The following is a 26,441-nucleotide window of genomic DNA, read 5'->3' as shown; positions in this document are numbered from 1 at the left end:
CAGAGGAGGAGGCAAGGGGAGCCCCCCGGTCTGGGTCTGTGAACAAGGATGATGGAGATGCCCACCATCACAGTCAGTGCCTCCCAGGGGACGCAGACAATGGTGGGCAGAGCCCACGGGGTAGACCCCCTGCCCACCTCAGAGTGGACACCAGGCAGCTGGGGGAGTCCAGGAAGGCACTGAAGTCAGAGATTGGGCAGGGCTTCTCTGGAAGATGATGCTTGAGTGAATTCTGAGGGAAATGAGAAGGGAGGAGGGAGGAGGGAGAGCATTCCAGGCATGGGGCACAGCCAATACAAAGGTGTGGAGACGGGAGATTGAGGTGTGTGTGAAGGGCAGCGCCTGGGGAGGATGTTGGGAGGGGAGGAGGGAGCCATATTGGGAGGGGCTTCAAGGGTCCAGGGGAGGAGTTTGTAGCTGGCCCTGGCCTCAGCGAGGAGTCACCGAGGCCACCCTGTGAGTCTGCCAGCAGGGAAGGGAGAGATGGAGGTGGGCCCCTGCCCCCAGGAAGCTCCCAGCTGGCAGGAAGAAGGCTCTGTTTAAATGAGGACCGTGGGAAATAGCTGTGAGGAGAACACTGGGATTGTGGCAGGCAGGAGTCCCTGCCCACTGGGAAGGATCAGGGAGGGCTCCCTGGAGGAGGGCCACATTTGAGCCTGGTCTTTAGTGACTTGTCTGGAGCCAACTTGGAAGGGTGGAGTAGGGGCTGCGGTTGTAAAAAGGGGCTGGAGCAAGCCTGTGCAGGGCCTTGAACTCTGGCCCACAGGGCTTGGTCTGTCCTCTGGTAGCAGCAGAGAGATGGAGAGGGTCTTTCTTCCCCCGCCCCAGGCCACCTACATCTACATGAAAGCCGCCTACCTCAGCATGTTTGGAGAGGACGATTACAAACCTTTTGGAGATGATGAAGTGGAGCTTTTTCGGTGAGAACCTCACTGTCCCCTCTGCCCCCCACCCCCAGGTCTGAGCCTGCACCAGAAAGCGGGGTCCTTCCCGGTGTTGGAGGGACCCCTAGGCCGGCGGTGCCCCAGCCCTGCAGGGCATCTCCTCCAATCCTTTGGACCCAAGTGGGAACCCCTCTGTGGCCTCCCTGATGAAGGGACATTGAGCCACTGCTTGAAGACCTCTGGTGATGGGGAGCTCACTACCTCTTGACGCAGTCAGTCAGCAAGTATTTATTAAGCACCTGGCTTAATTATGCCTGGCACTGGGCTGACATTCTGGTAGAGGAGACAAGTACAAATGGAATTGTATACAGCACAATACCTGTTTAGACTTTCCTGACTCGATCCCACTTTCTGCAGTGGGTCTTCCAGGCCTTTTCAGCCCTCCTCCTGTCTCCCAGGGCTCCTCCCCTCCCCCAGCCCAGGACTTTGCCTCACATTTTACAGAAAAGATTGAATAGCTTCCTTGCCTCCCTCCTTATCACCTCCCATCTCCCAGACACCTTCTGCCACTGGCTTCTCCTTTCCAAGGCCAACCCATCCACCTGTGCAAGCCGTCCCCTCCCATCCCATCGCCCCTAACAGATAGTGCCTTTTTTCTGGTCTGTCTTCAGTCTCCCTATCTGCTGGCGGCTTCTTGCCCCAAACACAAATCCTTGCTCGGCCTGTCCACCTCCTCCAGCCATCACCCCCATCTCTCCAGCCTTCTGTGGCCTTCGACCCTGGGGGCCTCCCCCTCCTCTCCTCCCCTCTCCCTCCCATCTGACCCCCCAGTAGCCTGGCTTCTTGCCATAGCCTTCCACCAAAACTGCCCCTTCCAGTAACCAATGGCAGTTACTCCCCTAAGCTGCCAGGTCCGGCGGCCTTTGCTCGGTCCTCGTCCTTCCCGACGCCCCTGCAGCCTCTGAGGCCACCCGTCACCCTCTCTCTCGGTCTCTCCTGGTTCTCCTCCCACCTCTTTGGCCATCTGCTCTGCTGATTCTTCATGCACAGGGCTCTTCTCCCTCTAAGCCACTTCCATTGGGGCTCTTCTCTGCTGCCATGGATCTGGTGATCATTCTGTGTAGCTAATTCTTAGCCCTGTTTTCGCCTTGACCTCTTTCCTGCCCTCCAGTCTCCCACCTGGCCATTGTACACCTTGAACCAGATGGCCTGTAGACACGGCAGCCTCACGGTGCTGACCGCTAACCTCTCTGTCTCTCCCCCTCCCCTTTCTTGTCGGCCCCCAGGCTCCCACCCCAGGAGTCAGCCTGGATCCCCCCCTGTCTCTGGCCATGTCTGCGGGGTCGCTCCAGCCTGCCGCTTCTCCCCTCTGATGCCACCCTGACTCTCCTTGGTCACTGCAGTGACCAGCGGGTGGGCCTGTTTGCCCGAGCCTCCTGTCCATTCTCTGTTGAGCCACTGAAGTGATCCCCTCGTACTCCATAAACTCCAGTGCCTCCCTGTTGTCTCCAAGAGCAAATAGAAAATCCTCTTTTTGGCATTCGGAGCCCTTCATAAGCTGCCCCCTCCTGCCTGTCCAGACGTGCCCGACCGTCTTCTTCAGGGCAGCGACAGCGGCCTTCCGGCTGTCCCTCTCTGTGCCTAGGACGCTCTCCCTCCTCACCAAGGCCTCCTGGCTTCCTGTAGGTCCCCACTAAAATCCCTCCTCCTACAGGAAGCCTGCCCTCCATGATTCTGTTCAGCCAACAACTGCCCCTTCCTAGCTAAGGGACCCTCGGCAGGGCCTCAGCTGTCCAGGGATGTGGCCTGTGATGTTCACGTGGGGCTGTATCTGTGGTGGGGGCCGGGCCTTTCTCTCCTTGACTACCCCCTGAGTCAGCATCCCCCCCGTGACACCTTCCTGCATCCCTGTCTAGCCTGGGGTGCACCAGGAGCTGCCCCCTCCCTCCCCAGCCAGGCTTCCTGACCTCTGTCTTCTCTCCTTGGCAGAGCTGTGCCAGGCCTGAAGCTCAAGATTGCTGGCAAGTCTCTGCCCACCGAAAAGTTTGCCATTCGGAAGTCTCGGCGGTACCTCAACCCGAACCCCATCCCGCTGCCTGTGCCGGCCCTGGTAGGAGACTCCTGCCAGCCCCCAGCCTTCCCCTTCCTAACCTGGGGCTGGAGGTCCGGCCAGGGCAGGCTGAAGGGTCAGAGTTAGCCCAAGAGCCCTTTGGGCACTGGGTGCAGGTTAGGGCAGCTTTGGGCTAGGAGGGTTATTGAGGGGGGCAGGGAGGCGGCCTGGAGACCACTGATAGTGAAGGAGCCTGCCTCGTAAGGTCGGCCTTGGGGGCCACGTGTCACAGGGCAGCACTTAGCTCCTACCTGGCGTCTTGGTGGCCTGGAATGGCCAGGAAAAGGGGTGACCTCAGGTCAGCCACTGCCTGGTCTGGGGCCTCCCAGGCCCTTCTCAGCTCTGATGTCTCTGTTCTCTGGCCCCTCCTGGCTCGGACATTCCCTGGGAACAGACTCAGTAGGTAGAGTGCTGGGCCTGGAGTCAGGAAGCCCTGAGTTCAAATCCTGCCTCAGATCCGCCCAGGCTGTGTGATCCTGGGCAAGTCACTTAACCAGTGTCTGCCTTGGTTTCCTCAGCTGTAAAATGGGGGTAATAATTGCACCTGTCCCCCAGGGTTGTGCTAAGGGTGGAATGAGAGAATATTTGTAGAAGCCCCAGCCTAGTGCCTGGCATACAGTAAGCACTTAATAAACACTTCATCCCTTTCCCTTCCCCCTTAAGGCCCCTCCCAGCTCTGACATTCTGTGACCCCCGAAGTTTCCAGCCTCGTTCCTTCAGGGCCACAGTCCCCTTGGGGAGGCCCCAGGAGCCAAGTCGGCCTTTGCAGACAAGCCCCACTTTTCCTTCTCTGCCAATAAATATTCCATTAAGCGCCTGCTGTGTGCCAGGCACTGGCCGAGCACACTGGGACGTCCCTGGCCTGGGGGCTCCAGCCTGACCCAGCCACTGGTTCTGTTGTCTGCCAGCGAGCCCAGAGACAGAGCGCTGGGAGGGGCCTCAGAGGCCCGCCCCCCATTTTACAGAGGAGGAGACTGAGGCCCAGAAAGGGGGCAGGACAGGACCAAGGCCATGCCAGGCCAAGATCTGAACCTAGACGCGGTGGCCCTGCGCCCCAACGCTCCCATTTCACACGTGGGGACGCTGACGCACAGATGGGATGGGGGATGGGGGAGCGTGCTGGGACTGACTGCAGCGGCCCCCTCCCCAGGAAATGATGTACATCTGGAACGGCTACGCGGTGATTGGGAAGCAGCGGCAGCTGACGGAGGGCATGCTGGAAGTCCTCGTCAAGGCCCAGGAGACCCTGGAGAAGTCGCCAGGTGACCGTGGCCGGGGGCAGCACCCGCCTCCCCCTCCTTCCCAAGGGCCCAGACCGAGCCCAGGGCACGGCTGGCTGTGCGGCACCCGGGCGCCATCTGGTGGCCAGAGGGTGTCACTGTAGGCCAATCAGTCATCAATGCCTAGTGTGTGCCAGGCCTTGTGCTAAGCCCGGGGGTACAGAGAAAGACCGGAGTCTCTGCCTTCGGGGAGCCGAGGTCCCCCATGCACAGAAAGCCACATACGGGGAGATGGGGGCACTGAGCAGAGGGCGGGCATGGGCACCAGGGGCCAGGAGGGCTTCCTGAGGAGGGGGCATTTGCTGGGGCTTGAAGCCAGACAGGAGGAAGGAGAGTGTCCCGGCGAGGGGCACAGCCAGGGAAGATGCCCAGGGTCCGGAGAGGCAGCAACGAGGCGGGGGTCAGCGGACAGGGCGGGAGAATGGAGGGCAGAAAAGGGCCAGGTTACAGAGGGCTTTAAACGCCAGAGAGGATTTTCTGTTTGGTCCTCTGGCAGGAGGGGCCACTGGAGTGTACTGAGGAGGGGGGACGCGGGCGGGCCTGTGCTTTAGGAGGGGGCGCTGGAGAGACTTGAGGTAGGACGGCCCCCAGCCGGCCGTGGCCACGAGTTCCTGGGGTCACACAGCTAGTCAGCGTCTGGCCCACCGGGCTGCCCCTAGGATGGGCCATGACCCGGGGGCCGGTGGTCCCTCTCCCCTGTGGGAGCCCTGCACGCCCTTGTCCTTGGAGAAGCCAGGCTCATCTTGGGCCCCTCCTGAGGCCGTGAGTGAATGCTGCCCCTAATCCAGCTGACCTATGGTCCTCTATCACCATAGCATGCTGGCCCTCAGGAAATGACTCTGTATCAGAAATGCTTTCCAGCCACCAGAGCTGGAGGTTTGAAATCAGCTGGATTCCTGCTGTTTGGATCTCACGTTCCCTGGCCCCGTCACCCCGACCGACACCGAAGGGTTCCATCAGTTTATTTCAGCTCAGTTCAGTCCCTCAGTCAGCTGATTTATTGAACGCCTACAGACAAAAGCCCTCAGGGAGCTTCCAGTCTGATTCTGTTCAGCAAGCATTTATAAGTGCCCCCTACTGTATGCATGGCCAGCAGAGCTGTGGCCACCTCAGGCTGAGAAATGCTTGTCTTGTCCCAAAGGGTCCCAAACGCTGCGAAACCACATTCAGGTGTAATTGGGAAGTATTTAACAAAAAAAAAAAGAAAAGAAAAGAAAACATAGGTAATATTACGTTTCAAAACAAAGTCAGTAGACAGCCCCTGGGAATCCTTTTGCGTCCCTAGGTCTGGTCCAGTCAATCAGTCAACATTTGTTAATCGCCTCCTGTGTGCCAGGCCCTGTGCTAAGCACCCACCAGTGGTGGGGAACTGACAGGGCCTCTGTGTTTTCAGCCAACGAGTTCTCGGTGGACGACCTGTGTGTGGTGAAGCTGCTTCAGGGCCTGTGTCTGAAGCACCTGGGCCAGGTCAGGGAGGCCAAGGAGAACTTCCGGTTTATCCACACCAGGTGAGGCCTCTGCATCTGGCAGCTGCCGGGCCTTGTCGGGCCCCTGCCCCCTCCTCGAGAGGCCCTGCAGCCGAGGGGGGTGGGCACGGGACTGCAGAGGGGCCTCAGCTCTTCCACCTACTCCCTGGGGGGGGGGGCAAGCCAGGCAGCTCCTCTACAAAATGGGGGGTTGGGCCGTAGGACCCGCCAAGGTCCCCTCCAGCCCTGAACCTAGGATCCTGAGAGCCCAGAGAAGAGGAGCCCAGGGAGCCCCCAGAGCTTTAGAAAAATCATGTGTCCACATGTGGTGGACGAGAGGGGAGAACTGAGGCAGGTAGATCCCAGGGGGTACGGGGTGATGAGGGCCTGAGCCCGGCCTGGCTGTGGGCGAGGGCACGTGCGCTTCTGTGTGTGTGTTCGTGCACGTGTATATGTGTGTGTGCGTGTTGTGTGTGTGCATGTGTGTATGTGTGTGTGTGTGTGTGTGTGTGTGTGTGTGTAAGTGTGAGTGAGGTTGTCAAGGCAGACACCATGAGGCCTGGCCACAGATCTGGGCTGTGGGGCCAGTGCAAGGGGTGCTCTTATCATGGCTCTGAGCGTTACACAACTCGTCCCAACCCGCAGTGGGCATTAACCCATTTTAAAGATGGGTCCTGGGGATGGGGTGATTTCCCCATTGTGAGGAAGTCTGTCCTACACGGAGGCTCAATTTGCTTCTCTGAAACCAGCATTCCTAGGGCCGCTAGGTGGTGCCAAAGTGCACAGAGCACCTAGCCTGGGGTTGGGAAGACTCATCTTACTGAATTCAAATGTGGCCCCAGACACTTACTAGCTGTGTGACCTTGGGCAAGTCACTTAACCCCAGTTGCTTCAAAAAAGGGGGGGGGTCAGCAGAGAGATTGGGGCAGGAAAGGTAGGTGTGAGAATCCCCAGCATAGAAATGGAGCTGATGGGATCACTAAGTGTAGCAGTATAGAGGGAGAAGGGACGAGGACCCAGGATAGAGCCCTGGGGACCCCTCTGGTCAGAGGGTATAAGTGGAGCAGGGTCCAACAAAGGGGACAGAGAAGGAGAAGTCAGAGAGGGAGGAGGAGAACCGGAGGGGTGACCCACAAACTCAGAGAACAGCCAGGAGGAGATTGCCCAGCAGTCAAGGCTGCCCAGGGGTCAAGGAGAGTGAGGACAGAGAAAGGGCCTGTGGACCTGGCAGCTGGGAGGTCTTCTGTCACTTTGGAGAGGAGTTCTGGTGATCAGAAGCTGTATTGTGAGGGGTTAAGGAGGGCCTGGGAGGGCTGGGGCATCTGGAGGTGTGGCGAGGACCCCCAGGGCAGACCGGGCAGCCTCTGGATAGGGTGGTGGACCTGCCACAAGCAGGATTTGAATCCAGCCTGCCACTAGCTGTGTGACCAGTGAGCAGCTCCTTTGGCCTTCTGACCCTCAGGTGCACCATCTGGAAATAGGATTAAGGATGCCTGCTGTGGCTCCCATGGGCTCAGGTGGGAGACTCCTAAGGCCACAGGAAGGTGAGGCCTCGCTATCGTGGCCCGGGGGAGTGCACATCACCAAATGTTCATTAAGGCTCTGCAGTGTGCAGAGCCTGGCACACAGGGCTAGGAAGACACAAGCTTTGGTTCTGCTGCAGCCCTGCCCCCCGGGGACCCTCAGCCCACCCAGGAAGAAGGCTAGGACCCGGGGCTTCCTGAGAGGCTCCAGGAGATGGTTCTTCCTTGGCTAGGATCAGGGCAGGCTTCCTGGAGGTGGCTGCAGTGGCATTTGTACTGGGAATTAAAGGATGGATAGGAATTAAGTCATAAAGAAGGGGGGATGGGGGGCAGCCCCCTGAGCAAAGGGCCTGAGGTTGGAAAGCACCAGGAGCATGAGGACAGAGTTACCCAGCTTGGCTGGAGCATGGAGTGTGAAGAGCAGAGGACCAGGAGGGGACAGTCTGTTCTGCCAGGCTGCAGGGCCCAGGCTGTCCCTCTGACTGTCCCTGGGATGTGGCCTTGGCCGGCCACCCACTGTGGGAGAAGGGAGGAAGGGCTCGGGCTGGCCCCTAACTCCTCTCCTTCCTCTCTGTCCCACAGTGAGAAGAAGATTAAGTATGACCATTACCTGATCCCTAACGCGCTGCTGGAGATCTCCCTGCTCTGCCTGGAGCAGGGCAGGACCGAGGAAGCCCTCAAATGCTTGGAAATGGCCAAGTAAGAGACTTCCCCCACAGCAGGGCTGGGCTGCTCAGCACAGAGGGGAGGGGCAGGGGTCCAGGAAGCCCCCACCCCAAGAGCCACTTCCTTGTTTTCATCCCTTATGAAAGTGGGCCCTGATCAGGGAGCTGCCAGCCCTAGGTCCTGAGACATCGGAGCTCAGAGGAGCCTTAGAACAGGGAGTGTCAGAGCTGGGAGGGCCCTTAGAACAGGAACTGCCAGAGCTGGGAAGGGGCTTAGAACAGGGAGAATGTCAAAGTTGAGAAGGGGCTTAGAACAGGGAGTGTCAGAGCTGGGAGGAAGCTTAGAACAGGAAGAATGTCAGAGCTGGGAGGGGCTTGAGAACAGGGAATGGCAGAGCTGGGAGGGAGCTTAGAACAGGGAGAATGTCAGAGCTGGGAGGGGCTTGAGAACAGGGACTGTCAGAGCTGGGAGGGGCTTGAGAACAGGGAATGTCAGAGCTGGGAGGGAGCTTAGAACAGGGGATGTCAGAGCTGGGAGGGGCCTGAGAACAGGAACTGTCAGAGCTGGGAAGGGGCTTAGAACAGGGAGTGTCAGAGCTGAGAGGGAGCTTAGAACAGGGAGAATGTCAGAGCTGGGAGGGGCCTGAGAACAGGGAATGTCAGAGCTGGGATGGCCTGGGAGGGGCTGGGACTGAGATCAAGGGATGTCAGAACTAGGAGGGACGACCTAGAACATCAGGGCTGGGCGGGGCTTCGCAATCAGAGTCTCAGACTCTGGAACCTCGGTTGGGAGGGATGTAGGCAGGCAGGGCTCCCGGGCCAGACCTGACCGGACAGCCCGCAGGGCGGATGCCCGCCACGCCTCCCCGCTCTGGGAAGGCTCTTCTGTCGGGAAGGTTTTCTGGACGTCCGTCCTGCGCCGCCCCCTCGCTCCTGGTCCGGCCCTCCCGGGCCGCACAGAGCGCACTTCACCCCCCTGCCGGGCCGCGGCTCTTCTCATATTTTGAGTCTACGTGCTGGCCAAACAGTCCCAGTTCTTTCAGTTGATTTGCATCAGGCACGGGTTCGAGGTGCTTCCCCATCTCCCTCTTCTAGAAGTTCCTCAGTGTCCTGCCTCCAGGTGGGCTGAGGAGAAGAGGCGCTCCCACCCCTCCTTCCTGGGGTCGGCAGCCCGAGAGCACACTGGCTCTCCTCCCGGCCACATCACACTGTAGACTCAGGCTGGGCTTGCGGTCCATTAAGACCGCCTCCCTTTGACCATTTTCAGATGAATTGCTGTCTAGTCATACCCTGCCCACCTTATACTTAGGAAAAAACACTTTGAACACACATGTTCCTACTCGATTTCGCTTTATTCTATTTGGCCCGCATTCTACCTACCCCGATCTTTGTGGAGCCCGGCATCCAGTACGTTAGCCATGCCTCAGCTCGGAGTCACTGACAGATTTGATAAGCCTTGGCCCCAGTGAGTGATTGGTGAAAATGTCGGAGGCCGGATTGGCCACAGATCCCTGGGGCACTCCCCCGTAGACCTTCTTCCAGTTGTCACTGACCCAGTGACGACGACCTTTGTTCGGATTCCGCCCAGTTTCTCCAACTTCAGCTCTTCATGTCCCCCATAAGAACAGCGCGAGCGTCCCCCTCTGCCCCGGCTCTCCAGTTCTCTGCCTTAAGTCTACATAAACAGTGGGGCGCCAATCTGGCTCCCGGTGATCACCACCTCCTTCTCTAGATGGTCACAGGCTTCCCTTTAATGTTCTGCTCTAGAATTTTGCCAGGAATCAAAGTCAAGTTCCCTGCCTGGTCTGAAGACTCTTCTCTTCCCTCCTTTGAAAATTGGGACATTGGCCTTGTGCCAGCCCTGCAGCATGGCGACCTCCCCCCCGCCATTCTTGGATGTCCTCACCTGAGCACCGCCCCTCCTCGCTTCCATCCACTCTGCCCTCCCTCCCCCCAACTTCATGCATTTCACTGATTCTGAGGTCTCCCCCTCCCCCGGCCATGAGCCGTGTTCCAGGCATGGGTCTCCCCCCCGCACTGGGAGGTCTGCCCTGCCTCCTGGCATCAGGTGAGCGAGCAGACGCTGCCGACTCCCCCCAGGTTCTAGGCTTGGGTGCAGACATCGGAGGCCTGGGACGGTTCTCGTTCGTGGCCGCTTCCGTGTCGTCTCCAGTGAATCACCGGGGGTCTTTACGGTCGGTTTTCACTGTTGATGGCTGTGTATGGAGATGGGTCTTCTCCACCTTCATGTTAAAGACGAGACTTGTGCAGGCAAATAGCATTTCCACCATGCCCTCCTAATGTTCCCTCCATCCCTGACAAAGAACCTCTCCCTTCTGTATGGTCCTCCCCCAGATGCCTTTGTATCTGAGGGGCGGAGAAGAGGAAGATGCCACCCATGCCCGACTTCCTCATGCTTAGCAATCCCTTCTGAATTCCTCCTGCTGACATCATCTGTCCCCGTGACTCACCTCTGAGTGGGTGTGAGCCTCCGTTACTCTGCTGGGGAAGGCAGCAGACCTCTCTGTTGTGGTCACTGGCAGGCGGACAAAGGTGATGACCTGTGAGTCACTACCCCCCTCTCTGGGGGTTGGACTTCAGTGACCTCTGAGGCCTCTTCCTGCCGAAAGTTCTGATCCTGTGACCTTTTCCAAAGGTTTTTCAGCTTTTCCATCATATACGGCTCTAACATCACACCTTTTCTCATGACCTTTTTCCTGAAATCATCCACTGTGGAAATGGGGGAGGGGGCCTTCTGGGATGGTTTTGTCTAACCGCAGACTTTCTTTTGCTTGAATTACTCCCGTCCACCGACATTGCTGTGAGATGCCCGTAAGGAGCTGTGTAAGTGCTAGCTGTGATGACGAATGTAACTCCCTGCACGGTGTGGGGATGAGTGCCCCAGGCCCCACACTCAGACAGTTCCCAGGACAGGGGCAGCCAGAGTCAGGAGGGGAGGCCCCTGTCAGCTCCCCTCGCTTTGCCCGAACCCACATGGCCCCGTGCCCAGGGGATCTCATCATTGACCCGGTCTTGTTCTCTGTTTGGTCCTAGACAAAACTACAAGAATTACTCCATGGAGTCCAGGACGCACTTCCGGATCCAAGCAGTCGTGCTTCAGGCCAGGGCGGCCCCCGAGAATGGGAGCGGCCCCGAAGTGTCTGGGGTGCTCTAGCTGTGGGGCTTGGGGCTGACCCTGAGATGACCAGAAGGCAGGAAGACCAAACATTTCAGGACAATCAGGCCCTCCCGCCCGCCCTCCTGAACCAAGCCCATAGGAAGTTGGTGGGTGGTGGATGGTGAAGCATAGTTGGAATTGAGTTAGGCCAGGTAGCTCCCCCTTGCCCAAGGCCTGTGGTCACCCCCACACGGGTCATCACCCTCCACTGTGATGTTTAACAGAATGTTTAAAGTTTACATTTTTCTTAGAAATACAATGACCGCCTCATGGGGGTCACGCAGAGGCTTAGCCCACATGCCTCTGCCTTGAATCCAAATTAATCAGAATTGTTGCTTCCTCATCATACGAGGCTGGAGAAGGAGACTTTTCAGGTTTCCAGTCTCCATGGTATGTAGCTGGACATGGGTGCCTGTGGCTGGGTGATGGATGTCCCCCCGGTCCACAAAGGGCCCACCTCTTCATGAGACCTTCTGTGGTCTTTCACCTTGACAAGCCTCTGGGGAGCAGGGCGGCCCAGGGGGCTCAGAGTAGATGCTAGAAACCTCAAGGGGCCTCGAGGCCCTCTCTCACCTTCAAAGCTTCACTTCATCCTTGACCCCAGCCTGGTGCCTCTGCGACCTCAGAAGCAGCACGGAAGGCACCAGACTAACCAGAGGCAGGAAGGCAGGGGCTCTAGGAACCCGTCTGTGGGCCTGACGAGGACCAGCATGCCATTCTGCCCCATCCTGTCCCTGGCACTGGGTTTAAAACCAAAGGAATTTGTGAAGGCAGAAGCCTTCTTAACTTTGTTCTAAGACACCCAGTTTATTTAATGACAACAGTCTGTTTCCTTGAAAGTCATGGCTGTCCATGGTCTGTTCAGTGCATTTGTGATTTTTCATGGTTAAGAGAGAAGATATATTTCAGTAATAAAAACTGACCCATTTAAGAAATAATACAATGGTAATTTCAATAAAGCTGTGTCTTCTCTCTAATTCCTTGGCTGGGGGGTGGAGGTGGGGGGAGCAGTCTGCCTGCCATCAGCCTCATGGTTGACACGGGTTAGGGCAGCGAGGCTGCTTCCATTTTCTGAAAGTCTCCTTGGGGAGAAAAATAGGCCAAATGGTTCTTTGAGAACTTGTTTGCTCTCTGCTCTCATCACTGGGCAGCTGACAAGCATTTATTAAGTATTCACTGTGTGCCCAACACTGTCAACTCCCTCAAGGAGCTTGCATTTTAGAGGTAGAAGGTGACGTGCACAGATCATTCACCGTGAGGGTAGGATAACCCAGTGGGCATCCTGGCCCACCTCCTTTAAGACAAAGGCTTAAAGATAAAGCCTTTAAGATAAAGGCTCCTTCCTTCCCTCCATCCACAGGGGATCAGGCAGAGCTGCCTGCCTCCTTCACGTCAGTGAAAATGCTCCCCCTTTGGGAACTGTCCTGAGAGCACTGTATCATGACGTCACATCTCCTTCCTCACCCCAGCTGATTGGAGGGCTTTTTGGGGGGCACTGGTCCTGGGGTGGCATTCATTTTGTGGCTTTTTCACAAAAAACCCTGTGACATAAATGAGGGGCAGAACCAGGAGACATCCGTGTAAGGGAGAAAAGAGGTCTGAGAGGGAGGCTGTGGGGGCAGAGGTTAGGAGACCTAAAGTATTGTCTGACTCATTCCCACCTTAGACACAGACAAATCTCTCCAGCCCTGACCTCTTTCTAACTGCCTGTAGCTAGAGGTGTCACCAACCCCTCAATCTCAACATGCCCCAGAATGAGCTCCTTCCCCTTCCCCAGCCCCAGTCCTCCTTTGGAAGTCACCCTCTGTCTCCGCCTCCACCATCCCCCCCGGGCTGCCACATTTGTAACCCTGGACTTAAGCTGGACCTTCCCTCTGCATCTTTGTGGATACTATGTCTGTGACACAGAGTCTCTGAGTCATGTGTCTAGAAAGGAGCTCAGAGGTCATCAATCCCAATCTCCTTATTTCATCTGGGGGTGCTGAACTGCCCAAGGCCATACAGGTAAGTCTGTGAGAGAGACAAGATTTGAACCCAGGTCTCCTCTGACTCCAAAGTCAAACAGTGCCAAACAAGTCCTTCTGCCTCCACTGTTTCGTTTTATTTTTTTAGGCAATTGGGATTAAGTGACTTGCCCAGGGTCACAACATAGTGTCCAGTGTTTGGTCTGAGGCAGGATTTGAACTCAGGTCCTCCTGACTTCAGGGCCTGTGCTCTGTCCACTGCGCCACCTAGCTGCCCACCACTCTCCTCCTATTACTAACACATCCATCATCTCATTGCCAGAATTATCCTCCTTATGCTGAAATTGGGTCCTGTCCTTCTGTTTTAAACACGACAAAATACCTTCATTTGCTCCCAATTACCCACTGAGTAGAATTTCAGTAACTATGTGTGGCATTCAGTGCCTTCCACAATTGCAGGTCTGTTCTCATCTCTGTGATGCTGCTCAGGCTGCTGGATGGGATTTCATTCCTGGAATACCTTCTGTCTCTTCCCGCTGACATGCTGTGTGATGCTGGACAAATTACTTAACCTCTCTGGACTCCAATTTCCTGATTTGTAAAATGAGGCCAATGGACAGCATCTGAGGCCCCTTCTAGTTTTAACCTGGGATCTGTCACCTGTAAAATTCCTACTCCCTCTTTAAAACCCTAACACCACCTCCTCCAGGAAGCCCTCTGGCATGGCATCCCGATCTTCCCCTTCAGACTCTCACATACGATGCTTGTGTCTTGTCTCTCACTGCTCTGGGAGCTCCAGGTGGGCAGAAACGCCTCTCCTCGCTCCGAGCACACGGCTCTGTCCACAGCAGGCACCAAGGAGACATCTGCTGCTCCAAATAAAATGCCCCTAACCCCAGCGTGGCCTGGAAGTGCTTCTCACTGGGGCCGAGGTTAACCTGAGGACATCAAGCCTAGCCCTTTCACTTTAACAGAGAAGGAAACTGAGGCCCAGGAGGGGACTTGCCCAGGTCTGCCCAGGTGTAGTGTCGGAGATGGAACTCAGAGACAGTGTCTCTGCAGCCACAGACTCAACTGGCCTGGTGCCCTCTGGGGAGAGCCCTGACTCAGGGGCCCACCCTGGGGCCACTGACATGTCCGGTGAGGCCAGGGAGGTGCTGTGTGTACATCGGGGTGAGGAGGAAGGTCACTCATCCAGGACATGGCAGAGGGAGGGCGGCCGGACCAGATGAACGACTCTGAGGCCATTCTAATTCCAGGATTCTATGAGAAGGAAGAAATGCCTCCTAGGGTTGCTGGGTCGTGTAGTGGTCAGAGAATGTGAATTGGAGGTAGGAAAGATTGAGTTCAAATCAGACACTTGCTAGCCATGTGACCCTGGGCAAGTCACTTAACGTGTCTCAGTTTCCTCATCTGTAAAATGGAGATACCAGCACATACCTCCCCAGGATTGTTGTGAAGATCAAATGAGTTAACCTTTGTAAAGTGTTTTGCCAACCTTAAATTTATTTTATTTTTTTAAATATAAACTTATTTTTAGCGTTCAACATTCACTCCCACAAGTTTATGAATTCCAAATTTTCACCCCATCTCCCCCCTCCTCCCACCCCAAGATGGCTGAATATCCCTTCCCCTAGTCTGTCCTCTCTTCTATCTCTCTCCCCTTCTCTTATCCCCTTCCCCTTCTATTTTCCTGTAGGGCAGGACAGACTTCTGTACCCCATTTCCTGTATTTCTTATTTACCAGTAGCATGGGAAAACATTTTTTTTAAACATGTTTTTAAAACTTTAGGTTTCAAATTTTCTCTCTTCCTCCCTTCCCACCCACTCTCATTGAAAAGGCAAGCAACTCAATATACAACCTTAGATTTATAATGATCATAATTAGATAGCATAGTAACCATCTATAATGATAATAAGCTACATGACATGTAGCTTATTGTTATTATTAATTATTCTATGGTCCAACCTCCAACTGTTTATCTCGGCATGAAGGACGGTGACCAAGTTTCAGGAAACAAACAGAGCTGGAGTCAGGGAGGTCTCAGGATCTGAGTCTGAACTTTGCTACTAACAAGTTGAATGCCCCAGGATAAGTCAACTGCCCCTCTTGGGGTCTCCTCTAGTTTTCTCCTCTAGAAAGTGGAAACTGGACCAGATGGTCTCTAAGGTGATTGGAACTGAACTAGATAAGATGGTGTCTGAGGCCAAATCTGAGCTCGGGTCTTCTTGACTCTAGACCCAGAGCTCTAGGAATAGTGGAGCCACAGAGCTTCCTGTTCTGATGTTTTCCAACACAACTCCCTCAATACCCTCCTCCCAGCCCTGCCATCCCCTGTACTGAGGTCCCTCCCAGCCCTGCCATCCCCTGTACTGAGGTCCCTCCCAGCCCTGCCATCCCCTGTACTGAGGCCCCTCCCAGCCCTGCCATCCCATTCTAAGGCCTCTCCCAGCCCTGCCATCCCCTGTACTGAGGCCCCTCCCAGCCCTGCCATCCCCTGTACTGAGGCCCCTCCCAGCCCTGCCATCCCCTGTACTGAGGCCCCTCCCAGCCCTGCCATCCCCTGTACTAAGGCCCCTCCCAGCCCTGCCATCCCATTCTAAGGCCTCTCCCAGCCCTGCCATCCCCTGTACTAAGGCCCCTCCAGCCCTGCCATCCCCTGTACTAAGGCCCCTCCCAGCCCTGCCATCCCCTTTTCTAAGGCCCTTCCCAGCCCTGCCATCCCATTCTAAGGCCTCTCCCAGCCCTGCCATCCCCTGTACTAAGGTCTCTCCCAGCCCTGCCATCCCCTGTACTAAGGCCCTTCCCAGCCCTGCCATCCCATTCTAAGGCCTCTCCCAGCCCTGCCATCCCATTCTAAGGCCTCTCCCAGCCCTGCCATCCCCTGTACTAAGGTCTCTCCCAGCCCTGCCATCCCCTGTACTAAGGCCCTTCCCAGCCCTGCCATCCCATTCTAAGGCCTCTCCCAGCCCTGCCATCCCCTGTACTAAGGCTCCTCCCAGCCCTGCCATCCCCTGTACTAAGGCCCCTCCCAGCCCTGCCATCCCCTGTACTGAGGCCCCTCCCAGCCCTGCCATCCCCTTTTCTAAGGCTCCTCCCAGCCCTGCCATCCCCTGTACTAAGGCCCCTCCCAGCCCTGCCATCCCCTGTACTAAGGTTCCTCCCAGCCCTGCCATCCCCTGTACTAAGGCTCCTCCCAGCCCTGCCATCCCCTGTACTGAGGCCCCTCCCAGCCCTGCCATCCCCTTTTCTAAGGCCCCTCCCAGCCCTGCCATCCCCTGTTCTGACGCATCCCCACTCCCCACCCAGCTCTAACATTCCATGACTTTGCAGCCGTGCAGTCAGGCTGCTCCTGCTGGCCTTTCACTCTCTCCATCTCATTACCCCCTTTTCCATCGCATCCCTAGGTGCCTGGCCCGGTTGGCAGCAGCCCTGGCGGCCCCCGATAAGGGGCATGTGCCAGGGCTGTCTCCTGGGTCGCAGCTGGCAGCTGCAGATATCCTATCAGAAGCGGGCCGGCATCTGGCCTCAGACAGGATGGAGAATTAGCTGGATGGGATTGGATACAGAGTCAGACTTGGTTAGTTGTTCTTTGCTCAGCTCTTTTTTTGTTTTATTGGAAGATTTTACTCTGGGGGTTAAGGGTGGGGATTGTATCCAGAAAAAATATATAGTTAAAAGGCATCAATTAAACTTATTTGAAAACAGAGCCTCCTGTGCACATTTAAGGTCATGCGGGATTCCTGGACAGACGCAGCCCAGAGAGAATTCTGCTACATGGGCCTCTGGCTGTTACCGCCATGCGAGGCACAAATCGGACATAAGGTCCAATGACCAGAGTCGTCCGCGGCCGTCATGGCTCACAGACTCGGAGCTAGGAAGGCCCTGAGAGGCCCTCTAGTGATGGTGGCACCCAGGAGGGTGACTCAGGAAGGTTGTCCGCTCCGCCATGATGTGGGGGTAGAGGCCTGAAGAGAAGAGAGCTCCCCCTGGATGCTCCGGACCGTCAATGACATTGGCTACTGCAAGGGCTTCGCCAAGGACATCAATGATCGCTCCCTCAGCAGAGCAATCCAAACAGGAAAACCCACCGGGATGAAAAAGCTTGCCTGGCTGCCTCTAGGGAGAGGGCGAGACCCAGAGCCAGGCTGGAGGCTGCAGATGCGGGGGTGAGCCCAACACAAGGAAAAACCTGCCCTCTGACCCATGATCCCACTTACCAGGCTCACTGACCTATCTGGGGCAACTGTGGGACCAGCAAATGAAAACGAAGCTGCTAAGATTTAGATGGGAGACCCCTTGGACCCCGAGGAACACCCAAGACAGGAGGGGTGGTGCAGCGGCCAGCACTGGAGGTGGAGTCAGAGGACCCGGGTTCAAATCCCAGCTCTGCCACTTCGCACCTGAGTGACTGTGGGCAAGTTCCTTAAACTTCCTGGACCTCAGCGTCCTCAGCTGTTTAAAAAAAGAGGGGGATTACACAGTCTGTTCTAGATCTCAGCTGAATTTGCTAGAACAGGAGTCCCTCAGGAAGGAGAACGCCTCTCTTGTCTTCCTATCTATCCCCTGAACCTGTCATAGAACAGGCACTTAACACATCTGTTGATCAACTAACCTAGCGTGACATGCCTCATTTTACAGATGAGAAAAGTGAAGCCCCGAGAGAAGTGAGGCGCTCCAGGTCGCACAAGTAACAGGGATCAGAGCTGGGTGTGGCTCCAGCTTCTCCTTCTCCATGCCCGGGCAATTCAGCAGCGGGCACTAAAGCTCAGCCTTCTACAGTGTCACGCTGTAGCCAAATTCTAGACCCTGCAAAGATGCCAGAAGCCCATTTCACCAGGCCTGTCTCCAGAAGTGCTCCCGGTTTGTCTGCAGGATCCTGTATTATTTTCTTTTTTAACCATTAACTCAAAGGAGGCAATTAATCCATACAGAACAAACTTCAGGCTCTCTCCGGTCTAGCAGATACAGGGCTGATCAGTGATTCTGTCCGTCAGTCAACAAACCTTTATTTCTCATTTACTGCTACGTGCCAGGCACTGCTAAATGATCGATAGGGATGCAAGGAAAGGAAAAGAACCGTCATCCCTGCAGGGAATGACAGTAAATAACATACTCATAGAGTAGGTGGAGGGCTGTCTTCAGAGGGAAGGCGTGAGCCAGGGGAGCCCAGGAGGGGCAGGTGAGCAGACACTGCATTCCAGGCGTGGAGGACAGCCAGTCAGGAGAAGGGCAAACAGGCCAGGGAGAAGGCAGCCAGGTCAGGAAGGGGCTTTAAATGTCAAACGGGACTGGATTTGATTCTGGGAGTGGTGACTCATGGGTGAACCGGACTGAAGTGAGGCGCAGCTGCGCAAGCCCTCAGCTTCCCTCTCTCTCCCAGAGTCATCGAAGTCCAGGGGCAAGATGAAAGACAAGACGACTGGCCACAGCCTGGGATGCAGTGAACGCCCTCGGGGTCTTTGAGGTCTGACCAAGCTCTAAGCACCCCAGAGTGCCTGCTTCAGCCGCCTTCGTGGCCACTGGAACACGCTGTCCTCATCTGCCCATTCTGCCCCGGAAAGACTTCATGTGCTTGGTGCAGACACCCCCCTAACTCACCCACAGGGCTGACACCCGCTGTTCACCCTCACCCTGGTGTAGCCTGTCTGCCAAGACAGTTTTACTGGGGTGTGGCCTCTGTGCATGCTACAGCTTCTTGGAGCCACAGGTGAGAAATGGGTGACCAGTGGACACTGAAGTGGATGAGCACCCTGAAAAGGGCTTGATGGCCCTCACCCTAGAGGTGCTAGTTCTCTCTAAGCACCCCACACACTTCCTGTAATCTAGAGATGACAGGGAGCCACTGGAGGTATTGAGTAGTACAGGGACATGACCAAACCCGTCTATTAGGTAGCTGTTTGTGTGAGTGGAGACAAGGGGGCAGACAGGTGCTACGCTGTGGTGGAGGTAAGAAGTAATGAACCTCCTCATGCCACAGGGCTGCTGGTCTGACTCTGCAGAGGAATCTGGGATTTAGCTCCAGGAAGTCTCGGCCTCAGGGAAGTGGGAAACAAGATCCTATTTCATTTCATCGAGCAACTGGGCTGCCCAGATACGGTGGCTTCACAGTAATCCTGAATATTGAGGCCCTTGTGGCCAGGAATGACAGGAGAGACAGAAGGGCAGACACATGCCATGTGTTACGGGTGGGGCAAGGGGAGGGTGGAGAATCTATAGGCTACAGGCAGTGGGCAGTACAAAGAGTAAACATTTAGGGGCAAATTAAAATGCAACCACCCCGTTGTTAATGAAAACTTCTGTACAAAATAGTTCATTCTGGTCACCAGAGTATAATCCTCGACAAGTTAAATGGTCATGATACCACATCTGGGATCTGAGATCTCATCGAGGTGGACACGCCTCTCCAGGCTATATTTGTAGCATCAGGTATGGCAGCTCTGGGCCACATCTTCTCATAAGTCCTTCTTAGGCGGGCCTTCTGAATATACCAAAGGCGTGCCTATAACACGTGTTAATATGGAGCAACTGTTGGCTGATCTGCATTTTGGTGAAACGAAACTCTAAACCTGAGTTCAAGGTCGTCAGCAACATCTGCACTGGACAGACACCCGATCAGCCAATTCTCAGCTGCCCAAGGTAACAGGGACAGCAGGCAGAAAGTCTGATTTCACAAGTATCATCACTGAGATTTTACAGGATGAAGCTCGCAAATGGAGTGGGGATTTGGAGGTGCATACAGTCAACCCTCAACTTCTGCGACTTCCAGCATTCTCATGATTTTCACTTTTGGGTTGACAACCACAAACATCTGTACAGTAGAGAAAAGGAACCGAGACGCCCAAGCAAGTCTGTGGAGCGGCTGGTGTGCTAGTGGGGGCTTCCCTGGTCCTGTTCACTTGACTGTTGCAGACAGCTGCGTGTATCTCTGTGGCTTATTTTCACTGTTTGCCTTTAAAATTCAAGCTCTGGGTTGCAAATAGGCCCTCAAAACACAGTGCGAGTCCTTTGGACTCCAAGCCCAAGGGAGCAAAGTCAGTGAGCGGGCTTGGTGTGAAAAGGAAGGTGTTAGATAAACTTCTGGCCAGGATGTCCACAGCCACTCTGGGCAGCTCGGTGTTAACGCATCTGGCACATGGAGCAGACATCGCTGACAGGTTATTTCAAGCTAGTGCGTCCTTCACCATCTCCCACACCACTCACCAGGCATAAAGGACAGAACGTTGGAGGTGGGTCGACACCTGGCTGGTCTCAGCATCTTCCGACAACAACAACGAAGGTCTTGGCAACGTCTCCCCCCTTTTTTTTTATTTGCCCCTGGCATCACGGGCACGGTGCAGCCTCATCTCTATTTCTGTGAGCTAACGTTGTGCCAGCCCCAAGTATGGCTCTAGATCAACCCTGGCTAGAAGAAACTCCTCCTGGCCTGCAGGCCTTTTTGGTTTGGGGGAGGGTCTCAATCATTGGCAGTCCCAGGACCATTTCACCTTGCATTCTGGGGACACTGCAAGCAAACCTTTCTATCCTGGGAGCTCTGCGCTCCAAATGGCCTCAGGACTGACCATGGTTCAGGCAAACTCTTGGCCGGAGCAGCTCCAGTGCTTTGGGGTATGAGTTGCAGATGAAATGGTAGGGGAAGTAGAGGCAGTTTCTTTTTGAAAGACCCAAATTGGTGTTCAAGAAAAGAACAACAGGGCAGCTAGGTGGTGCAGTGGATAGAGCACCAGCCCTGAATTCAGGAGGACCAGAGTTCAAATCTGGCCTCAGACACACAACCCTCACTAGTTGTGTGACCCTGGGCAAGTCACTTAACCCCATTGGTTTTCAGAGGGCAGTCAAGGCTGAGAGGTTTACAGTACAATGCACTCACACCACCACAGTGGAAGGTAAGATTCAGATTAAAAAATGTTTGTTTTAAGAACTTTATTTGCAGTACAGTATTTATGGTACTGCAGATTTCATGTGTTACATAAAGTGAACGTTGAAATGAATGTTTTATTTTGTTTTGGTTTTTTTTACATGTTAGCACAAAAAGGTCACAGAATTCTAGGGAATCACTAGTGAGAAAAAACGTTTTGCATGTTACCAATGTTATTTTGCGTATTGCATTTTATGGGTTATTTCATGGTTACTATGTTAGGAAAAGTGCGTACTATCAGAATTAATGTTTTACTTTACTATAAAGAACTGCATGCAGAAAAGTGTATTTTCAGCATTCTCTAGGGAAAGACTACAGTTTTGGCGGTCACAGGAACCTAACCCTCTCCTTCTCATAGGTTTAATGTTATCAGCCTTTGTGTTTTTTTACTTTCTCACTGTTTTCTAGGAGTCACCCCTGCGAAAGCTGAGGATTGACTCTATTGTATTCAAAAGAAAAAGGACAGGTAAAGGGGATGGAGAGATAGGGTAGCACTATAAGTTAAGAAGGTATAATCACAAAGAACAAGAAACGACGGTGATGCCTACCAGCGGGGGAATGGCTAAACAAACTGTAGCACATGAATATAATAAAATACTATTGTGGCGTAAGACATGGTAAGTGATGAATACAGAGAATCTTGGGAAGACTTATGTGGACTGATGCAACAAGAAATAATCAGAACCAAGAAAACAATATACACAATACACACAATGCCTACAACAGTGCAAGCGGGAAGAAAACACGCTGCAGAATCACAAAGAACAAGTTTGGTCCCAAAGAAAGACACGAGCAGAGGTGGCGGTGGGGGGAGGAGGGGTGTCTCAGAAGTCCTTGCATTTATCGTCAGAATTTTTTTTCAACATTTTGATCAGTTTTGTTGATATTTTTCTCTTCCTCTTTTTTAAAAAAAGAGCTCTCTGGGAGAGGGGAAGGGAAGGGATACAGGAGACTTAGGTGATAGAAACAAAAGATAAAAGTAAAAAAATTATTCTTTAAAGAGAAGGTAAACTCAGGTGAGGAAACCAAGGAAACAAGAGGGTTGGGAAGCATGACAGACTATGTAGGTTAAAGTCAAAGAAGAGAGAAAAGAAACTCATTTTGTTATTAGAGTATGTCAGAGACCACCCAGACAAAAAGAGGAAACAAATGAAGAATTTTGGAACAGACCACATGCCTGGCACAGAGGCATCATTTAGTAGTGTGGTGGGGTACTTCAACTATCTGGAATTTGCTGAAGTGCTCACTCTCTCTCTCTCCTTCTCTCCCTCTCTGTCTCTCCCCCTTCCCACTCCCTCCCCCTCTCTCTCTTTGCTGAAAGCACAGCAGCTAACTCACTGACTTACCTTAATGTTATATGCAAGACCAGGTAACAGAACATCAGTAAGCGTGTGGCACTGTCACATAAAACCAGTGTCAGGAATGAGAAAGCTCACAATAAGCTAAGGCTGGTCAGGGAAGCTAAGGACAACAAACAGAGCTTCTAGTAAGACATACTTCGAGGAAAAGGAGGATCAAAGAGACAGGGCCTTGGCTCGGGGTGGACACAGCTGATGATCAAAGACAAGAGAGAAGGCAGGGCTCCTCTCTATTTTGCTTCTGTTTTCTCTGTCAAGGACAATGATGTCTGCACCGGAAGTGATGGAACAAAAATGGGAAGCTGATACCCCAGATAAGGAAAGTGACACTAAGAGTACCTGGTTCCCTTGTTGAATTCAGGTCACTTGGCCCAGGTGAACTACAATACCTTTGGGTCCTGAAAGAACTGACAAATGAGACTGCTGAGCCACTGTCAGTGATATCTGAAGGACCAAGGAAAATACAAGAGGTACAAGACCGGAGAAGGGCAAATGTCCCGACTTTCTAAAAGAGGAAAAGACAACAAGAGCCTGCCAATTCCAGGCCAGTGGGCTTCACTTCAATTCCTAGGAAGACGCTAGAAAGGACCACTGAAGAGACGGTTGGTGACCATAGAGAGAAGGAAGCCAGCACAGCTTCATCAAGAACAAGTCATGCCCGACTGGCTTCATTCCCCTCCTTTGGCTCAGGGTCACCAAACTGATAAATGAGGGGAGGCTAGAGACAGCTATGGCATTTTTACCTAGATTTTAGCAATGCTGTTTGATACTATTCTTGTGGAGAAGATGGAGGTGTGGACACGGGGAGAACACGGGATGGATTCAGAAATCGTTGGCTAGATAGCCTCGCTGAGCAGCGCTGAATGGCTGGACTCGGCCCTCCGGAGTCCAATTTCTTTCTCCCCCCAAGGACTTCAGCTGCTGGGTTTGGGCCACAAAAGCCACCTGCCCCTGGAGCTCCCGTGGAGGCTGACAAGATCTATGGTTTCACCTCATTTTCATCTCCATTGAGAATGCCAGCTGTCACACTGCGGCCACTTGTGCTTGCAGAGATGTATCAACATCTGTTCTGCACCGTCAGGGCAGTCTTCCAGATCTACATGTTTTTAATTTCATCTTTATTCCTGCTTGGACGGTAAACAAGTCTCAAGAACATCAGAGGGTAGGAGGTCAGGGATGTCTTTTACCTGTCCTGTCTCACTGTCACACCCTGCAGATACTTGAACTCTGGTGGGCGAGGCTGCTGGCTGTGACCTTTCCAAAGGAATAACAATTCACACGTACGAGAGGGGGATGTCATCTAGAACGTCGTGGGTAGTGCCGACCTGCCCAAGGTGCCCATGGACCGTCTTCATCCAAGTGAAGTCTGCCATCTTTTTCTGTGTCAAGCTGAGGCCGAGGTGGAGGAAGCTGGCGGTGAACTGCATGGCCTGGCCTAAGTTGCTCAGGAAGCAGCAGTGGATTTACTAACTTCAAGGGCAATGCCCACTGTTCCAGCAAGTTATCAAGATTTTGTCGCATCCTCCTATTCCACAGACCCAGGGCTACATCAGTTGTGTTGGTCAGGCTAGCATGAAAATGTTTCCTTCCCCTTAATATTGTGTTTGGTGTGACGGACCAAAGGCCCACCTTCAAGTTACTGGTATGGTCATCGATGTACTGCTAGAAGCCTGCTGCCCCCTCCACCTTTTAAATGTCTGTCAGTGTCTGCACAATAGAGCAAGATGGAGAGACAGGTCTTTGTAGGTACCATGCAGGATTCAGTATGCTCTCACAAGGTCTACACAACTCGTGGTCCTGGTGTTCCATTGTTTCGTGGTGACTTTGAGAAGCTCTGCCTGCCACGTGGGAAAAATGACCAACTTGTGGAGACAGGAGACAGAGAAAATACAACTCAGACAGAATTAGGTTAACTGTAAAGTCTGGTGCGTCCAAAGGGGCTGTGGTTCCTGCTACAACAAATGCTTCAATGTCCTTTATGTCATTCATGTCTATTGTTAGGTCAAGGCAATCTCTGAGAAGATTCAGGCACTCCTGCCTTAAGATCAAGCATGGGAACTCTCTGACAAGTGCTATGACTCATAGGCATACCTGCTGCGTCTGGGGTTTCACCCAATACCACCTGCTAGTGACACAGAGAATGAGCAATGGGTTGCATGAGCTCTACAACTATTGGCCAAAAAGGTAATTAGCGCCCAATAGGGAACACTGGGCATGACTCCAAGCAGGAGTCTTTTACACAACCGACCGACATACTCACCATCTGGGAGTAGGCCAAGCAGGCGATCCATTCTCTTGTCTGACAGATGGACATCAAGAACAGCACCCGGTTATCCACAGGAACGGGAATATTGTTTGTCTCCAGGTAGAGAATGCTGCAGGAGGACCATCCTTCTCAAACTTGTCCTGGGCATCATTCGGATCTTGACCCACCATTCAGCTGACTGGAGCTGAGGGGAGGGGGCCAGAGAATTGCTTCTCTGGCACAAGTTTTTGGGCATTTCTCCAAGTATCTCATTAATAGAGTTGCCAAAGTTGCTATGTTGAGGGATCTATTCTAGTCCACCATGCCTTTAAATGGCCAGCCCCACCACTTTTCTTAAGCTGAGTGAGCAAAATTACAATAACTTTTCCGGGTCACTTCTCAGTGTTAATGAGTTTTTGGTGCACTCTATTGGCCCCACAACCCACAAATAAAGAAAGTTATCAAGTACAAACCCTTTGTTTGAGGCAGAGAGCATACTCTGCAGCGGTGGTGTCAGACTCAATAGAAACAGGGGGTCCCTAAACTGCACATAAGGATCCCTGCAACCACACATTGACTCAGGCTTAAAATGTAACCTTATCTATGTTTTATTGTATTTTATTCATTTTGTGAAACACTTCCCCACCACATTTTAATCTGGTTCTACTCACATTGCGGCATGTTGTGGGCAGATAGGGGCACTATGTTTACAGCTCTGCTGAGTGGGGTACTGCTGCCTACAGTGCTCAAACAGTGCATACCACTAAGGACCAAATGACCAATGGCGTTCTCTGCTTGAAAAAAGACATGGTTAGATCCATGTTACACCACAGCACATCTTGACCAAAATCTGGAAGATTATTTTGGCATCTACACTGAAAGGAGACAGACTGGAAAGGCAGGGAGACCAACTGAGAGGCTACTGAAATAGTCCAAGGGATCACTGATGACAGCCTGGAAGCTGGTGGTTGTTTTGAATGGTGAGAAGGAAGCAGATTGGCAGGCAGAACTGACACAACCTGACAACTAACTGGAAGAGCCCTTGGAGTCCAAGCACCCAGAACTGTCACATGGGAAAAGACCGTGAACACTCAGCTTCTACAAAATTAAAGTCTGGACTAAATGATTCCTGAGGTCCTTTCCTGACTCCAGTGAAATTCCTCTCTCTAGGCTCAAGGCTGCAAACTGCCAGCTAAGAATGATTTTTACATTTTTAAGTACAATGAAATGTCATTTAAAAACGTAAAAGCCATTCTTAGCTCACAGGCATACAGTCATGGGTAGCCAATTCACATAGTTCTCCTTCCAGGTTAGTATTTCTCAAATTGTTCTGGGCCATAAAACAATGGAGTTAAAAATAGATGGATGGAACTTATAAGTGCTGCTGTGAAGGTTCTAGAGCTATAGAACATCCACTCCTAGAATAACAGACAGGAGAGGACACTGGAAATCAAAATAAGGGGAATGAAACCTACTGCTACAGTGAAAAAAATTGCCAGTTACATGTTATTGATACATTTCACACTGAACATCTGATAGGGAAGAAATATCCTTAGCACTGACATTCTTGAAGGAACTCACACATTTCAGTTCACTATCAGGAAAACTTTCTAACAAGTAGAGCTAGCTGAAGATGGAATGCGATGCCTCTGGAAGAAGTGGGTTTCCTCTGCCCGAAGGGTTCTAAGCAGAGAGTGACTGACCACTGGCTGGCCCTGCTTCAGAATCTTGGTCACTAAGGTCTTTTCTGACTCCAGGATTTGGTCATTCCAATTCAGAGCAGGATTCTCAAGAAGTCTGATTCTTTAGATGAAAACCCTTTCTCAACAGACACTTTGGAATACAGAGT

The 26,441-nt window shown here is 53.3% G+C and overlaps 1 protein-coding gene across 3 annotated transcripts in view; it reads left to right on the top strand.

Moving 5' to 3' along the window:
* The window catches only part of TTC39A (tetratricopeptide repeat domain 39A), an 82,388-nt gene extending 70,323 nt beyond the window's left edge, over positions 1-12,065 (top strand). For all 3 annotated transcript variants that reach the window (XM_020987739.2, XM_020987738.2, XM_020987737.2), the window contains exons 13-18: positions 829-920; positions 2,874-2,994; positions 4,145-4,256; positions 5,668-5,782; positions 7,846-7,962; positions 10,983-12,065. In XM_020987739.2, the coding sequence (XP_020843398.1) occupies positions 829-920; positions 2,874-2,994; positions 4,145-4,256; positions 5,668-5,782; positions 7,846-7,962; positions 10,983-11,103 (678 nt within the window). In that variant the 3' untranslated portion in view covers positions 11,104-12,065. The remainder of the gene's footprint in view (positions 1-828; positions 921-2,873; positions 2,995-4,144; positions 4,257-5,667; positions 5,783-7,845; positions 7,963-10,982) is intronic.
* Positions 12,066-26,441: the final 14,376 nt, after the last annotated feature.

Source organism: Phascolarctos cinereus, unplaced genomic scaffold (genome assembly GCF_003287225.1).
Source record: "Phascolarctos cinereus isolate Bilbo 61053 unplaced genomic scaffold, phaCin_HiC Scaffold_5;HRSCAF=322, whole genome shotgun sequence".
Classification (NCBI taxonomy): Eukaryota; Metazoa; Chordata; class Mammalia; order Diprotodontia; family Phascolarctidae; genus Phascolarctos; species Phascolarctos cinereus.
Note: the sequence above shows the minus strand (reverse complement) of the source record. Positions and strands in the feature narration are given on the sequence as shown.